An 18,492-nucleotide genomic window follows, 5' to 3' on the forward strand; every position below is an offset into this window, starting at 1 on the left:
AGCTACTATCAACAAATGCTGAAAGGCAGACCTATAGCTGAGTCTTCATTCTAGACCTCATTGAATAGAGCCAGAGGTTTGTTGGACTGAACTAGTCTTAGGTCTGAATCTACGACTTGTGAGAATATTCAAGACAGTTTATTTAATTAGTTAGAGAGCTTCCTACTAACTACTTGTGAGCATTTTGCTTAATGCTCCACATGTATTTGTTGACATTAGCCAGTGTGAATTCTAACTTAAGCATGGTCTTGTATGGTATTCAGTCTTTCTCAAGTTTTGTGAGGAGCAGGCAGTAGGCTGACAGTCCTTTCCTATCATATTGTCTTCTATTCTTACTGAAAACTTATCAGTGTCAGTTAGAAATACAAGCAAGCTTTTGGAAAGTTGTTAAATATAGCACAACCACTGAGCTGCATGTGCATATCTTATCAGAAAAGAAAGCATAGATGGCATTTTCTATCAAGAGAGGCCAGCTTAAAATACTTAAATGGTAAAATAACTTTCAGATGATTCATTAAGGAACATCTTAATTAAACCAAATAACGCTAGAACTGTATATTTTTAGGGATAACAACAAACCAATTAATGTGCTAACTGGAATTGACTATTGGTTGGACAACTTGATATGCAATGTACCAGAGCTTGTGATGTGTTTTCATGTAAACGGAATTGTACAGGTAAGATACAGTGTGATTTTTGTAATCTCTCAAATGCAAATTGGTACAGAGAGTTCCTCACCAAAGTCTTTATGGCCTTAAAGTACTAAGATACATTTTTGGCAGGGAAGATAACTGTGAATAAACTGAATTTGAGTATACATTTAAGTTGGTGATAACAGAATTCTAGATGTTCTAGAAGTATAATTTTACAGGTAATTTGGAGGAAGTTCATAAATGTATGAAAACCTGCATTTGTAGCCATAGAAGTCTAATTTTAATGCCAAGCACTCATTAATAATTAACTGAAAGTGTCTATACAATGGAGGCATTTCTTCATTATGTAAATATCTACTCAGTACACGCAAAGTTTTAGGGAAGGATCTTGTAAAAATTGTGTATGGTAGATAGCTTATATAGCAAATTCTTATTCAGCATATTCTATTTAGAAGACATGTATCCCCATTATAAGTGTTGGGGGAAGCCAGGCATGTTGGCTCATGCATGTAATCCCAGGCTACTCAGGAGACTGAGGCAGGAGGATCACTTGAAGCTGAGAGTTCAAGACCAACCTGGGCAATGTAGCGAGACCCTAACTGTAGGAAAAAACCCCACACACTTAGCTGGGCATGGTGGTGCATGTCTGTAATCCCAGCTACTTGGGGGCTTGAAGCAGGAGGATCACTGGAGCCCAGGAATTTGAGGCTGCAATGAGTTATGATCGTGCCACTGCACTCCAGTATGAGTGACAGAGCAAGACCCCGTCTCAAAAAAATAAAAAATTTAGAATTTAAACAATAAATAATGGTTGAAGGAAAACAAAGAATAAGTTTGGTTGTTACTCAGAAAGAGATAATCCAATGGGAAATAATATGCAGAGAAAACAGTAGGAGACAGATAAGAACGAGAAGTGTAATACACACACACACACAGAAGTCTAGATCATCAGAGGAGGGGCTGAGCACTAACACTGGAAGAAAGACTTGGTGGAAGAAGGGGCATCTTCACTGAGTCCTGATAATAGGTAGTATCTCAAAAAATAAGAGCTGGATTTTAAAAGTCTAGTGTAAATACATGAAAGGATTGATAATAAATCCAGCTAGGGAACACAGGATTTAGGTAGCACAATAGCTGCAAATAAGGTTGGAAAAGTCATGATCAAATGATGGAGATCTTAAATGTTGAGCTAAGGAGTATGGACTTGGTTCAGTTGGTAATCTGGAATCAGTGAAGGCATCTAGGAGGGGAAATTTGTTGTGTTAGAATATTAATTTAGAGATAGCATATAGGATAGACAAGGAGGACTTAGAGACAAGAAAACCGGAGGCATTGTACCATTTTGCAAATAGTATCATGTACTTCCACTAGAGAGGAACTGTTAAGAATCAACAATGGTAAGAATAGATAGCATTTATTGAGTGCTTATTTGATCCCAGCACTTTGCTGAATGCTTTAAATGCTTTACCTTATTTGATCTTCTTAGCTACCTCACATGCTGTTATTCCTATTTGATGGAAAGAGAGACTGAGGATCAAGGAGCTCAAGTGAGTTGCCCAGGGTCACCTTAGTAGTGAGTGGCGGTGCCAGTCTTTGTGCCTCTCTCTGGCTGAGGACATGCTTTGAACCATTATATTCCAACCCAGTGATTCTTAACCTGGTTGTGCATCAGAATCACTTGTAGCCTCTTTAAAAATGTTCTTGCTTGGGCCCCCAGTGTTCTAGTATCAGTAGGATGTGCACCTCTTGTCTTTTCAGAAAGTCTGGTATATGATTCTGGTTTGCAGTCTTCATTGAAAACCACTGGTAGACCATCTCCCTAAATGGCAACATTTAGTGGGAGGCTGGGGTGGGAGTGGGGAGCAGGAGAAAAGAGACAGGCAGATAAAGCGTTAACAAGGCGGAGGGGAAGAGGAGTCAAAGGGGATTCCAGGGTTTAGGGGCTAGAATAATGGTGGTGTCATTTAGTGAGAGAAGGATGTTGAATTGGTTTAGACAGGGAAGGTAGTATGTTTTTGTCACATGTTCAGTTTGAGGAAAGTATAAAAATGTCTAGTGAGCATTTTGAAGTTGCAGCCATTAGAGAAATAAATTGAAGCATCATCTACCTAGATACTGTCAGATTTCGTCACCTGGGAATCTATTAAAATCAGGCATTGGAGCCTCTCCCCATAGGGGTAAAAATAGAAGGGCATTTAGAGAGAGAGAAGGAGAACAAGAATAGCGCAGATTAAAATATGGGAAAGGAGTGTTTTGAGGAAGGAAATAATCAACATTGGGGACTTCAGTGAACAAAGTGGGGTGAAAATCAACCTCAGACGATTGTGTTTGGTCGTACATTCCAGTTGATTTAAAGTTTCTAGTTTTAGAGTACTTCGGAAAATGTGGTAGGAGGTGTTTAGGAAAGTGTGCACAGAAGACAAACAAGAAAAATGCAAAGGCACTGTTAAAATAGTGGTAGTAATGTCCATGAAGCCTTTACTCGTATTGCCACCTCCATACCCGCCTGCTCCATCCCTGTGAAGTAATGAAGTCCATAGAGAAGTGTCTGCCAGAAAAGTTTCCTGAATGATTCTCTCTCCTTGAGCCACCGACTCTAGTATCTAGCAAAAGAAAAGGCCAGAAATACATGTGTTTTAAAATCTTGCTGGGTAATGCCTACCTTCATTTACCATCTTCCCAGTTGAAAACCATTAAAGTGGAGGAGAAGTATTCAGTATGATTTGTTCCACGTTAGAACAGAAATCAGATCATGCCTAAATCTGAGGTTCTAAATCTGGTAGTGATTCTCCATTGAAATTACCCACTAGTGAGCTGCCCTTGCTGATGGGGTGGATGAGATTCCTTTGGGAGGCTGCAGCAGAAAACAGATTAAAAACCATGGGTTTAAACGCTTTCATGCTACACAGGTCTCTATTTGCAGGACTTCTGCATTTGGTTGCTTTTTTAAAAGAAAGGTGTTGTTTCCTCGGGTTTTCTCTTAAACTGCTTTCCATCTGTCTGTGTTTTACAGAAATATGAAATGATAAAGACAGAAGAAATTCCCAATTTGGAAAATTCTAATTTTTCTACTAAAGTCATAAAAGACATTGCACAGAATATTTTATCGTTTTTGAAATCTAATTGTACCAAAGAAGGACATACCTATTGGCTCTTTAAAGGTAAGCTATTAATACTTCTTGAGTGAACAATAATTGATTTGAGTAACTGTTGTAAAATGAGGCTTGTTTTTCTTTCCAGCAAGTGGCAGTGATATAGTGAAGCTCTATGACCTCACTACTCTTTGTGAAGAAACTGAAGACAAATACCAAAATCCATTCACAATGCCAGTGGCCATTCTCTTGTACAAGTGAGTGCTTTAAGAATTTTAGATGAAGAAGTAGCCTTATATAAAGTTTTAAAGCTTACAGCCACAGTATCCAAACCAAGGTTTTTAAATGCTTTTAGGTTTTCATAGTAGCGGGAAAGATATAAAATACACATTGTACCAAATACTACTCAGCTTTCTTATGACACAATAGTGTAAACATTTTGGGGGTGGTGGGTAAAGTGTAAAGTTTAATATTTTGTTGTTTCTTACAGCTCTTTGTTGGAAAGAAACAAGAGCACTCCTAGACTTGAGTCTTGCAGACAGTGATGAATGGTGGGCAGTAAAGTTGATATAAACTCTTTTTTTAGGGTTGCTTGCAACATGATGATGAAGAAGAATCAAAATAAGAAACACTATGGAACTATTAGAACGTTGCTTCTTAATTGTCTTAAATTATTGGACAAAAGCAGGCATCCTCAAGTAAGATTAACATTTATGTATTCTCTAAAACAATTCTAGCATTCTAACAGGGAATTGTTACCTAGACAGTAAAGCTTCCCGATTCATATTCTGTAACTGCCCTATTCAGTGTGGTAGCCATTAGCACATGACATGTAGCTGTTGATCACTTAAAATGTGCTTTGTCTGAATTGACATGTGCTGTCAGTGTAAAATACACCCTGAATTTTGAAGGTTGGGTATCTGTACATATTACATGTTGAAATGCAATGTTATATATATTGGATTAAATATATTTAAGTTAATTTCTCAGATTCTACTACTTCTTTTTTTTTTTGAGACAGAGTCTCGCTCTATCACCCGGGCTGGAGTGCAGGGGCGCAATCTCTGCTTACTGCGAGCTCCACTTCCTGGGTTCATGCCGTTCTCCTGCCTCAGCCTCCCGAGTAGCTGGGACTACAGGCGCCAGCCACCACGCCTGGCTAATTTTTTGTATTTTTAGTAGAGACGGTGTTTCACTGTGTTAGCCAGGATGGTCTCGATCTCCTGACCTCGTGATCCGCCCACCTTAGCCTCCCAAAGTGCTGGGATTACAGGCGTGAGCCACTGCGCCAGGCCTCCACAGATTCTACTTTTTAAATGTAGCTACTAGAAAATTTAAAATTTCGTATGTGACTCATGTTACATTTCTCTTAGCACTGCTCAATAAATTTAGAACTCATGGAATTCTAACAGTAGCGCTCTTAGTTCTTTGTTTTGTTGCTATTAGACCTTGATATCACTTTGTTAATATAAATAGGGTTCACATTCCACACTTAAGGATATTAAAGCATCTCTTAAATAAAAGCTAGTAACATTTGTTTTAAAGAGAGGGGGGAAAAACATCTCTTAAAATATTCCCTCAGTCATGCTCCCCACAATTTTATACCATCCTTACCCTCGGTTGTTTGCTTCATAACTTTATTTTTCACTGTAAGGCTAATGGTTGTATCCTGTTCAAATCAGTAAAGGTATGTAGGATACGCAATTTTTCTTTGAAGAGCCAAAGTAATTTTAATTGTAGCCACATTTGATTTAGAGATAAAGATTATGCTAGAGACCAAACTCAGAAATTTTTTTGAAGAAAAATAGTAAAACATTTTGTTTCTGACTGAAATATCTAATTGCTGACTGAGGTGGCAGTGTATAGTGGAATTTGAGTGGTTTATGTGGATGTTAGAAAATGGTGTTAAGACCATTGTCTGTGATTAAGAACTGATAAATAATAGAATGGGATAAATGATCATATATAATTGCTAATTTTAAGAGATATCAGAATGGACTTTTCCCTTGTTAATGTAATTTTTTTTTTTAGAACCATAGATTGTATAATAAATATTAGTTGCCTATTATAGAGAAACTTGAATTAATTTATAGTTTGTAAGGAAAAATTCTGGTTTCTCACTTGGTATAGGGTGGTATTAATATTTGTTAATATTTTAGATATGACACTCAATACTCAAAAGCTTTTGTTTGTCTCCAGTGAAATTCAGTTGACACCTTTTAAGAGAGAAGGCTCAGGGTGGAGTAATTTCAGGAAATAGGAAATGCGTCAACCTATAAAGATTTTGTGGAGCATACTCAGAGTATTGGTAGCTTTGAACTGGGAACATTTCTGTGTGTGTTACAGTCTATATGGTGGAAACAGCCTGTGTGCCGACCTCCTTCTAAAATTTGTTAGTATGGTATTAAAATTCACGTATTTTTTTATGACAGTAATTTACACATATTTCTCTCTTTTTCATAAGATTATTGCTTCCGCCAATTACATGCTTTCAGAACTTTTTCAATTGGATGAACCTAAAAAGGAAGAAAATTCAGAATCTCCTTTAAACGAGAATTCTGATGAAAGTTATAGTGAAGAGGAGGAAGAGATGCCCGACAGTGATGAAAATGGATCCTATAGCACCAGCTCTGATCCATCGGATGATAGCAAAGCAGTAGCTATAATCAAGTCTGTTGGAGAACTGTCAGTACCAGAAAAATACAAATCTATTCATCAAATCAGAGTAAGCCTTTGGAATTTATATTAAATTGTTATCAAGGAAACATAATTGTTAATCGAATATAGTTAGCCCTTCAAAAGATACCATTGCTTCAATAAATCTTTCATGGTCCAGCATCTAATAATCATTAGTTTTCTGAATTCTAAAACTTGGCTTTATAGTATTGTTCCACGATAACTGACCCACATTGTACAAGCCTATAGGGGACAGATGTGTAAACCAGGTGTCTGTCTATTCTTACATGAAGGATTTTCCTCTCCAGTGACCAGTGTGTAGTCATAGTCTTGTCTCCTTACTAGGGCACTTCTGTCCAGTTTTGGGGTTGCTGGGAAACGACATATATAGATTGCTTGGTGAACATAGAATTAGGGTAGAGAAGGAGGTGGCTCTTGGAGCTGTGTATGGTGAGATCTCGTACATTATCCCTGTGCTATGTAAGACAGTACTTTTTTCGTGACTCTGGTAGTCATGTCTGCCGTATTGGACATGTCTCTGCCCTGGAGAGGACCAGACGGATTTCTCCCTGTGTGGGTTGCCCTCCCTGACTGTCCTTCTACCATCAGTGTATCTCCAGGCAGTGTATACCTTTCAACATACCATCTCCCTATGATTAGATCCAGGCCAACCTTAAGAGTTCTGGCTGTTCCCTGAACTGAAATACAGTTGTATTTACAGATAACCTCTTAATTTAAGCACTGAGTGTAACTTTCCGATGGAAACTTCAAGCAAGTTTTTGAGGGGCTATCTCTGTCACCCTAAAACGTTGCCCATCTTTCTGACCTTCACTTGCCCTATTGGTTTACCATGGTCATGTTGGCTTTTTTTTCTCTCAAAAGCATCAAGATCATGCTCATTGGAGGGCCTTTGTATTTGCTGTTGCTTCTGTTTGGAATGTACCTACCCTAGGTCTGTTCATGGTTGCCTTTTTTAAGGCTTAAGTGTTGACTGAAATGTTGCCTCTTCAGGGAGATGTTCCCTGACCACTCTGGCCAAAGCGTGCTCTACTTTTTTGTCCTTCAAGGAGCCTATCTGTTCCTGAAGTTCTTATTTTTATGTTTATCTTGCTTCACTAGAATGTAAGTTCCCTGCAGGTACAGACACTCTATCTCCAATGTCTAGAACACATTATGGGTGCTCAGTAAATATTTGACTCAATGACTGCAGGAAAAAGTCATTAACTGTCCATCTAAATTTTAGTTCACTTTCAACTTGAACTTCCACAGTGGAGTGAAAAAATGTTCTGGTTATAATCACTGATTGCAAAAGTTACATGTATATGGAATACTGCATTGTAACACTAGGCCGTGGACTTAATGGAACAATTAGGTAATAATTAAAGATGTAATGAGTGTCACTATTTTTCACAGATAGCACTTTATGTCAGTATCTCAAGCACTCAAAAAATGCAGTCTTAGTATTCATATAAACGTGTCTCTAGTTGGCCTTTCCTTATCCTTATTGAATGACTTTGCAGTATGGACAGTCAGCATGAGCTCCACAGTCCCAGCTCCCCACTCACTCACCGTGTCCTCAGACAAATTGCTAAACTGTCTGTGCTTGCTTCTCTTCTGTGCAATGAGAACAGTCATTCCAACCCCACGGGATTCAGCGAAATGAAATGCTTCACAGAAGCCCCTACACGTAATATCCTTCTTAGTTGGAGGTTGCTAGCTGGTTTTGCTCCTTAATTAAACAAATAAATTAACAAGAATATTGGTGAAACTTGTTATTTCTAAATTGATGCTAATTGTTAATTGTGTTTTGCCTAGTATTGGTGCTAATTATGAGTGGAGCTGACTTACTGAGGTCTATATTTGTCTAAAACATTACTACTCTAGTTCTTGCTTTTTTGTCATAATAGAATTATATTTAAAATTGTAAGTACTTAAAGCAACATATATGTTGTAAGATCTTTTTAAGCAAGATTTTTGTTGATAATGCTTGCAGTAATTTAATCTTCAACAAAAACAATATGTTGACCTTAATACATTGGTAGTGTATTCATAATTTTACATGTTTGTTCCTCAAGCCCAGTTGTGCATTTCCAGTTTGCCATGACACAGAAGAGCGCTGTAGACTTGTGCTGAGCTATGTTCTAGAGGTAAGTTTAAGTTTAGTCTTCACTTTTTCAGTAAAGTTGGTACTTGATATGCAAATTACACTTGTTTGTTGGTGTCTAAATGTTACTCCAAATTGTGTTCTGCTGCAGTTTTTTTTTTCCTTAAGCATAAACTGATAATCAGATTCATTTTTCCGAAATATTTCAGATCAAACAAAGTTTTTAAAAGTCTGTTTCTGAGATGGAAATTTCTAAATTACTGAATTAAATGACTAAACGTATTCAGTAGTCCAGATACTGTCTTACATTTAGTTTTCAGTTGACCTGACGTTGGGTATATAGTGAATGCTTTTCCTTTTTTTGAAGGGTTTAAAATCTGTCGATAGCAGCATGAAAAAAGAAAGCGACCTCCCAGCAGCTGACCCCAGCACTCCAATCCCGTTAAAATATGAAGACGAATCCACAAGAGGGGGTCCCGAGGGGCTAGAGAAGCAGATGGCCTTGTTTTTGGACAAAAGTAAGTTGAATTGATGTGCAAATAAGGCCTTCAATAGAATAATATACTGGTTCTTTATCAACAGCAGACTTATGTCAATTAAGACATTCATTGCAAGGCATTGAGAAAAGGATATGTGAACTGGAAGTAGGGGTAGTATTGTTTCATTTGAAATATAAAAAGGATGTTTTTGATGTTTCATGGACATTTCTAATAAGAACATAAGGAGCCTGCATCTTCCCGTCACCCACAGTGAGGAACGAATGCCTCAGCCCGGTGGAGTTCTCAGAAATTGCTGCTTCAGTAAAAGCACTGGAGTGTATAGGTGCCACAGACTTAGGAGCCCAACTGCCTAACTTCATATCTTGGCTTTGCTAGGGCAAGTTGTTCCACTTCTTTGAGTCACTTTTTATCTCTTTCAAAATAGAAACGATAATAATGGCTTCTTTAAAGGGTCGTTAGAATGATTAAATGGTTAATATATGTAAAGTGCTCAGAACAGTGTACATAATAAGCACTATAGAAGCGTAGGCTGTTGTTACTGCACAGCACTTGAATAAGCTACAAATGTCACTTTTAAATTATCTAGTTTGTTCTTCAGGAATATAACATCATGAAGAACATATGGACTTTGAAGCAGAAGCTGTGAATTTCTTCTTTATTTTAACCTAAGTTGTATTTCTTTTTCCAACCTTATTTATTTCCCCCTTTTAAATCAGTTTCAATTGTTAAAAAAAAAAAAAAAAAAGAAAGAAAGAAATGTAGAAAGCCTGTATGTTTGAAATACATTTGAATCACAGTGGAAGAAGTGCTTTCTGGACCCTTCTTTTCCTGAACAAACATGTGGAGGTAGGAGAGGAATAGATTTATTTCCCTAGCATTTATGTAGTCCTGCTTGAATGCCACGCTTCAGCCTACAGGCAGTAAGGAGATCACACCAGGACTTTTGCCATTCTTTTTTTCTGGAATGCCTTTTCTGTCTCTTCCTCCTTCTCTGTCTCCCCTGTTGAAAATCCTGCTCAAGCTCAGAATCTCCATGCTTCCCTCTGTTCTCCATCAGAATTACTTGATTCTCTGACCACTTTGTCCTGTGAGCCTGCCTTATGTCAGAGTTCCTGCGTTAAATGGTTTTACACACACATGCACACACAAACAGTTGTGAACAAGAACTTCATCTGACTTAACTTTAGTTTCTCACAATGCCTCTTACTCACAGATGATGCTTATATCAGCAGAGGAAAGAAATCCATACACACATCAAACCATAATGAAGACTAAGTATCTTTCATCGCCTTGAAAGACTTGGGTTCTAGCTGATTAAAAAAATGAGAAACCTTCAAGCTGGGAGAAGTCGGGGTGTGTTTTTGTTATTTGTGGAGCAAAATGTTCCACAGTATTTTGTTCTTTCTCTGTTAATTACACTTTACATAGTTTGTTGTGGTTTATGTTATCAAGCATAGAGGCCATATAACTTCATGTCACAGTTTCCAGTGCCTGGCACAGTACTTGTCACAAAAATGATCATTTGTTGAGTATAAAGAAGGTAGTGATGGGTTGGACTTTTTTTTTTTGAGACGGAGTCTCGCGCTGTGTCACCCAGACTGGAGTGCAGTGGCGCGATCTCGGCTCACTGCAAGCTCCGCCTCCCAGGTTCACGCCATTCTCCTGCCTCAGCCTCCGAGTAGCTGGGACTACAGGCGCCCGCCACCACGCCCGGCTAGTTTTTTGTATTTTTAGTAGAGACGGGGTTTCACCGTGTTAGCCAGGATGGTCTCGATCTCCTGACCTCGTGATCCACCCGCCTCGGCCTCCCAAAGTGCTGGGATTACAGGCTTGAGCCACCGCGCCCGGCCGGGTTGGACTTTAAATAGAGTATTCCTGATAGAGGAAACAGTAAACTAAGATGGGAGACAGGAAAAACAGGCATCTTTATAGGTGACAAGTAGTAACTTAACATTGGCTGACGGGTAGTAGGATGGACAAGTAGGAAGTGAGACTGAGAAACATGTAACTAGTTTAGGCTAAGCTAAGTGGGAAGAAACCATTTTCATGTTTGAGGACAGGCTTTCACAATGATCTAAGCTGTGCTTTAGGAAGGTAAACTTTGACAGGTTGACACATAGACTGGAGAAAGGAGACAGGTGTCACTCATGAGGTTAGCTATGTCAGTGACACTGGAAGAGAATGACAGAGTTGCCGATGTCAGGGAAGCAGAAGGCCTCGGAACTCCCAAGTGAGAGTCTTTTAACACAGCCGTTTTACTCCAGTGTATTTAAGCAGTAAAGCATAATATTTACCAGTCTTGTCACAATAGCACCTAAGTCTAGAGTGTTTCTATCAAGAAACAGAAAATATTTTTTGTGCGTGAGACTTACAGTCAAATGTGCTGTCTTTTTTTTTCTCTCCATGTCACAGTGGGCTCCCTTCAGAAGGGCAATTATTCCAGTCAATCTGGAATGATCCCTGGCTCTTGGCAACATAAAATGAAACTTCAGCTGATTCTCAAGTCGTCGAAGGCCTATTATGTTTTGTCTGATGCTGCCATGAGTCTTCAGAAATATGGAAGAGCATTACGATACATTAAATTAGCTTTGCAAAGCCATGGTAAGCCACTGTACATGAATATGTTTAATCGGCCCTGGGAAGGGAGAACAGAGAAGGCATCTGAATCACAGTGGAAGTTTACTCCTGTTTCTGTTGTGTATCTTTATTTTAAAATGACTCTTTCCAATCCTGTGTGTGTTACCTTCTATTTTAGTTTCTGCTCAATGGTTTAACGTCTCTGCTTTGAAATACATGAAGCCGTAATATGTATTATTGGACATAAAATAAACAATAGCTACAGTGGTACAAAGTGTTCTGCTAATAACACAGTTTCTTCATATTTCCTGTGGTCATTAATTGTTTCTGCATTTGTGTTTTTTCTTCTTCCCGCCCTTTCTAAACAGATACTTATTGCTGCCTCTGCACCAATATGCTTTCCGAAGTGCTGCTGTTTCTCTCTCAATATTTGACACTTTGTGGTGATATCCAACTAATGCTGGCCCAGAATGCAAATAATAGAGCAGCACACCTTGAAGAGTTTCATTACCAAACAAAAGAAGACCAGGAGATCCTACATAGCCTTCACAGAGAGTCCAGTTGCCAAGGTGTGCCACAGACTTGGACCACGTGGTTCATGGTGGGACTATGCAGTCTAGCTCATGCTTGAGTATTCAGAAAAGGGACAGAAATATTAGAGTTTTGATATTTGCTTTGTATTTATTTATTTATTTATTGAGACGGAGTTTCACTCTTGTTGCCTAAGCTGGAGTGCAGTGGTGCAATCTTGGCTCACTGCAACCTCTGCCTCCCGGGTTCAAGCGATTCTCCTGCCTCAGCCTACCAGCTAGCTGGAATTACAGGCATGCGCCACCATGCCTGGCTAATTTTGTATTTTTAGTAGAGACAAGGTTTCTTCGTCTTGGTCAGGCTGGTCTCATACTCCTGGCCTCAGGTGATCGCCCACCTTGGCCTCCCAAGGTGCTGGGATTATAGGTTTGAGCCACTGTGCCTGGCCTACTGTTTTATTCGTTTCTTAATTTTAAAATTAAACATAATCTTGTGTATTTGTATAAAATGGTTTTTAAGTATTTTATAATTACTGTTTATATAACTAGAACTAACTATAAAGTAAGATATGAAGACAGTTGTGTGTCAACTTTTTTTTTTTTTTTTTGGAGACACAGTCTTGCTCTGCTGCCCAGGAGGCTGGAGTGCAGTGGGGCGATCTTGGCTCACTGCAACCTCTACCCACTGGGTTCAAGTGATCCTCCCATCTCAGTCTCCCAAGTAGCTGGGACTAGTACATGCGCCACCACACCTGGCTAATTTTTGTATTTTTATTAGAGACAGGGTTTCACCATGTTGCCCCAGACTGGTCTCAAACTCCTCAACTCAAGCGATCCTCCCGCCTTGGCCTCCCAAAGTACTGGGATTATAGGCATGAGCCAATGCACCTGGCCTTGTGTCAGCTTTTTACACTCTTCTTTTCATGAGGTTCTTCTAGGTAACACTTGTAGGCAGCTAACAAAGCCATGGGTTTCCTTTTGAAAGGTATAACAGTTGATGAAGGTGGTTCATTACCTTCTGGATTTTTCCTCGGGGCTGAAATAAAGTGATCATTGTTTTTAACATTAGTTCATAGCCAGCGTCTTACTGAATATGTCACTGTGTTTGGAATGATCAGGCTTTAAAACTGGGAAATAGAGTAATCCGATCCGCAGCAGCGCTATCCCTCCCTCTTACCTCAGCACAGTTGTGTGAGCACGCTGCCATTAAGACAGTGAACGAAGTAAAAGATGAGTCTTCTGAAGGTGCTTCTGTAATGTCTCATGGGGTTGTTTTATTATGCTCTTAAATTGTTATACTAAATATTACTTGATGTTTGTCTTCCAGAGTTTCAGACAACTCACAGCTGGAGGAGTGTGCTGGGGGAGAGGGAAAAATGTCTTATTTTCTAGTGTTTTTGCCCTTTCTTCCCCTCTCTCCGTCTTTCTCAAATAATCAATTTTTTATAGATATAGTAGGAAAGTCCTCAGTGTATTTTTACTACTCCCATCATAGCAATTTCAGTTAAATACTTCTTTTTACTCCAGTTCCCACTTTGATGGCATTTTTAATCTTCTGAGGGCTTCTGTAGCAGCTTCTTCAGTGACTTAAAGTTAATATTGACACATTATTTCAAGAACTATTTCCATTAATTAAAAAATAACAACTTTGTATTAGTGGACAACTTTAGGTCTGCCCTAATAAACAAGCGTACCTGGGAAAACCTGGATCACAGGAATTGTGTGATATTCGTAGTCAGGAAAATATTTTTATCCAACATTAATATCCCAAGAAATACAATTTTATAAACAAATAGATCTTTATTATGAAACTTAAATATTGTTGTATTGATTGAATCTTAGTATACTTATACCATATTGCATTTTTTATTACTTAGAATTTAGAATCTCAGGTTCATGTAGATACTGAGGAAGAAGGAATCACATGACTCGCATTGATGTAGCCCTTTTTTCTTTTCAGGATTTGCATGGGCAACTGATTTGTCTACAGACTTAGAAAGTCAACTTTCTGTTAGTTGTAAATGTTATGAGGCTGCTAATGAAATCTTGCAATTTAGTGACTTGAAAAGCCAAAATCCAGAACACTATGTACAAGTATTGAAGAGAATGGGTAACATTAGAAATGAAATTGGAGTGTTTTACATGAATCAGGCTGCTGCATTACAGAGTGAGAGAGTAGGTGAGTATTTCTTTAGATTCCTCTCTTTATTGCCTGTTCTCTTAGAAAATTATGCTAATTTTGTATGAGTTAAGCAAAGAACTGTGGCACTTGATTTTATGTCATAAAGAGGTGCTTTGTTAGAGAACCTCTTATTATTCTTAAGAAATAGAATTAGGAAAACATGATTTTTCCCTTGGAATTAATTATTTCAATGTTCTTCATTCTCACTTTTGTACTCAGTCCATCTGATCAATTTAGAAGCAAATGGGACATCCAATCATGTGCCAGGCTGTATGTTGGATATGGAACTGGCTAAAATATGGTCCTCTCTTCATGTTGGGAAGCTGGATAGGAACACAAAGAACACTGTGGATGAGTACAGATGAAGTATAATGGGAGACTGGGGAAAGAAGACATAAGGTCATAAGTTAGAGAGATTTTGGGAAAGTGTCATTGAGCAGGGTGGTGCGGGGTGTGTAGTGTCAGCTGGCAAATGTGAGGAAAGGAGGGTGCTCCAGACCGAGGAGGCGGTGTTAGGAAGAAGCCAGGGATCTCAGAGGGTGCAAGTGTACGTTTAGAGGGAGCAAGAGGCCTGTGTGAGGAAGATGTGGGATAGTGGGTAAGTAAGATGCGGGATGGTGTAGTAAGATGTGGGATGGTGTAAGTAAGATGTAGGAGTAAGATGTGAGATGGTGAATCATTTGGGCCCATGTTGAATTTGAGTTCACTATGGAACGTGTATGTGAAAGGTATAATTTAGTAGTCAGTTTGAAGTGTGCTAAGAGCTGTAGGGCTATCGAGAGAGACCGAGAGCCATTCACATAAAGGTAATAGTTGAAGCTGTGAGAATAAATGAGAATATAAAGGCTGGACACAGGGAGAGAACAGAAAGGGGCTGAGGTAGAACTGAGGTTAGCAGGTAAGCTGAACATCTGTGGGCCTTTGGTTTTGGTTTTTGGGTTTTTTTGTTTGTTTGTTTTTGTTTTTTAAGAGACAGGGTCTTACTCTGTCGCCCAGGCTAGACTGCAATGGCATGATCATAGCTTGCCGCAGCCTCGAACTCCTCGGCTCAAGCAATCCTCTCACCTCAGCCTCCCAAGCAATTTTTAAAAATGTTTTTAGAGATGAAGTCTTGCTATGTTGCCCAAGCTGATCTCGGACTCCTGGCCTCAGGCAGTCCTCATGCTTTGACTTCCCAAAGTTCTGGGATTACAGGCATGAGCCACTGCACCCAGCCTGTGTGCCTGTTGATCTGTGAATAATGCTTGGCACTTAGGGATACAGATGTTGCCCTCAAAGAGTTCCTTGTTAGTGGGAGAACCTGTGCATTTAAGGTGCATCTGGAGGGACAGTCCGTGAGGGAACCTGGGAAGTGGTCGTCAGGAAGCTAGGGAAATTGGATACAACACAGGTTGTAATCTCTTCAGACTCCATGGGAACCACGCTTTTGGATCTTCACAAAGGGACACTTTGCTCAGATGTTTTTCTTTGCTTATTTGAATATCATTTGGTTAATAGTGAAGAGGGTTATACTTAAATCTTGTACAGTAGACCCCACTTATCCTTGGAGGATGCATTCCAAGATCCCCAGTGGATGCCTGAAACTGGAAAGTTCTTCTGTGCTTTTTCCTGTACATACATGCTGTGATGAAGTTTAATTTACAAATTAGGCAAGTAAAAGATTAACAGCATTTACAACAGTATGGCAGCATCATTACTCTGGTGCTTTGGGACATTATTAAGTCAAAATAAGGGTTACTTGTACAAAAGCACAGCGATATCGTAACAGTCGATCTGATACCCCAGACAGCTACTAAGTGACTAATGGGCAGGCCAGGCATACAGCATGAATGTGCTGGACAAAGGGATGGTTCCCATCCTGGGTGAGGCGGAGCAGGATGGTGAGAGACTTCATCAAGCTATATTAGTCAACTGGGGCTGCTGTAATGAAATATCATAGACTAGATGACGTAAATGAGAAATTTATTGTCTCATAGATCCGGAGACTGGAAGTTCAAGATCAAAGTGGCAGCAGGGTTGGATTCCTCTCATGCTTCTCCCTTGGCTTGCAGATAACCGCCTTGTCACTGTGTCCACACAGGGCTTTCTCTCTGTGCATACCCCTGGAGTCCCTCCCTCTTTTTAAAAGGACACCAGTCATACTGGATTAGGATCCCACTCTTACAGTCTCATTTAACCTTAATTACATCTTTAAAGGACCTGTCCTAAATGTAGTCACATTCTAAGGAACTAGGGGTTAGGGCTTCAGCATATGAACTCTGAGGGACACGTTTACCTTCATGTAACAGGCATGGTGAGAGCAGTGAGCCGTGGTTGACTGCAGATGACTGGCTCGCCACCACACTCCTGTCACTGCCATCCTCCTCTTAAGACGGTGCTAGGGTTTACACTGATGTCTGCTTACACAGTTGTTTTCTTTCTTTCTCTGTAAAGTGAGCAAATCTGTGTCTGCTGCCGAGCAACAGTTGTGGAAAAAAAGCTTTTCTTGTTTTGAAAAGGGAATTCACAACTTTGAGTCAATTGAGGATGCCACAAATGCCGCCCTTTTATTATGTAACACGGGAAGACTCATGCGAATTTGTGCACAGGCGCACTGTGGTGCAGGTGATGAATTTAAACGTGAATTTTCACCAGAAGAAGGCTTATATTATAATAAGGTAACACATTCGCTTACCTATTGGGCCTCATCCATTCATACCTGTCATTTATTTACATTTTTCCATTGTTTCACTAAAGTATTACAAAACTAAAAATAATTAAACTCTGCTAATGGCACAAGACTAGACAGATCATGAAAACACTTGGAACCTGGCCTAAGACTAGTAAGAATTGAGTATTGAAGATGACATGTGGAATTGGGAGGGAAAAGATGATTCTGCAAATTGTTTGTACAACGAGCATGAATATCAAATGGATTAAAGATTGACATGGAGAAAGTGAAACTGTAAAAGTACTAGAAGAAAATATAGGTAGAGGCTTATATGATAGGTTATGGAAGGACTTTCCTAGCATGGCACAGTAAGCAGAAATCCTGGGTAAAAGTTGAATAAACTCAAATGTGTGAAAATAAAGTTCTAAAAATGCACAAATGTGTAAAAAACATCTAAAAATTTTCACAACAGAAAGTGAAATTGAAAGCAAATCATAATCTAGGGAAAATACTTATAACAGATGAGAGGTTAATACACTCTTGCTATAAAAACAAGAATCATTGAAAACACCCAAAGAGAAAAAAGAGCAAATAACCTTGAACAGAAAATGTACACATTTTTTTACAAAGTAAATGGCTAATATATATAAAAGAAAATTTTCAAAATTTATTTTTATTTATTTTTGAGGCAGAGTCTCACTCTGTTGCCCAGGCTGGGGTTTAGTGGCGCAATCTCAGCTCACTGCAATCTCTGCCTCCTAGATTCAAGTGATCCTCATGCCTCAGCCTCCTGAATAACTGAGACTACAGGCGTGTGCCAACATGTCTGTCTCATTTTGGCATTATAATATTTTTAGTGGAGATGAGGTTTCGCCATGTTGACCAGGCTGGTCTCAAACTCCTGGCCTCAACATTGAGTTTTATTTATTAGATTGCCAAATTTTATGACAAATGATCACACCCACTGTTGCAGAGGGTACAAGGATATGAGCACTCATATAATGGAGTGATTGAAGCCATTTAAATGACATTAGTGAAGAATGTTGGTGGCATAATAAATTTTTAAATGAGTGACCTTTTTTGATTTTCTTTTTTAAATTTATATATACACAGAAAAGAATGAATAAATAAACACCAGAAATGTAGAAATTATTGCTGGGATATTAAGTGTGGTTTTGTTTTTGGTTTCAATATAATGGCCATGTATTTGAGGATTGGGGTAACAAGGTAGGAGGAGATACTTCTTTTTACAGTAAAATTTGGCAAGTTTTTAATCTAATTTACTAGTTATAGAAACTGTAATTTTCATTTAGAAAGGAAACAAAAAAAAAAAGGAAACAAGTGCATCCTCATGCTCAGCCTGAGTCAGAAAGCAGCACCACAGATCGGCTTCTTATAGCCTTGAGATGGGAACAGAGTGGTCTTCAGTCTACTCAGAATATCTTTCTTCATTGAAATATTTTCACTGACTTATTTTTTCATTTCCTCATAACATTGCCCCTTGATAAATTATCCCCAAATTAACATC

At 38.9% G+C, this 18,492-nt stretch overlaps 1 protein-coding gene across 2 annotated transcripts in view; it reads left to right on the forward strand.

The window, feature by feature from the left end:
• The window catches only part of EDRF1 (erythroid differentiation regulatory factor 1), a 46,627-nt gene that overhangs the window by 10,487 nt on the left and 17,648 nt on the right, over positions 1–18,492 (forward strand). For both annotated transcript variants that reach the window (XM_025397574.1, XM_025397573.1), the window contains 11 exons: positions 566–677; positions 3,667–3,814; positions 3,894–4,002; positions 4,332–4,443; positions 6,210–6,470; positions 8,497–8,568; positions 8,893–9,043; positions 11,438–11,626; positions 11,971–12,171; positions 14,093–14,311; positions 16,748–16,971. In XM_025397574.1, the coding sequence (XP_025253359.1) occupies positions 566–677; positions 3,667–3,814; positions 3,894–4,002; positions 4,332–4,443; positions 6,210–6,470; positions 8,497–8,568; positions 8,893–9,043; positions 11,438–11,626; positions 11,971–12,171; positions 14,093–14,311; positions 16,748–16,971 (1,798 nt within the window). The remainder of the gene's footprint in view (positions 1–565; positions 678–3,666; positions 3,815–3,893; positions 4,003–4,331; positions 4,444–6,209; positions 6,471–8,496; positions 8,569–8,892; positions 9,044–11,437; positions 11,627–11,970; positions 12,172–14,092; positions 14,312–16,747; positions 16,972–18,492) is intronic.

Source organism: Theropithecus gelada, chromosome 9 (assembly GCF_003255815.1).
Source record: "Theropithecus gelada isolate Dixy chromosome 9, Tgel_1.0, whole genome shotgun sequence".
In the NCBI taxonomy this organism is placed as follows: domain Eukaryota; kingdom Metazoa; phylum Chordata; class Mammalia; order Primates; family Cercopithecidae; genus Theropithecus; species Theropithecus gelada.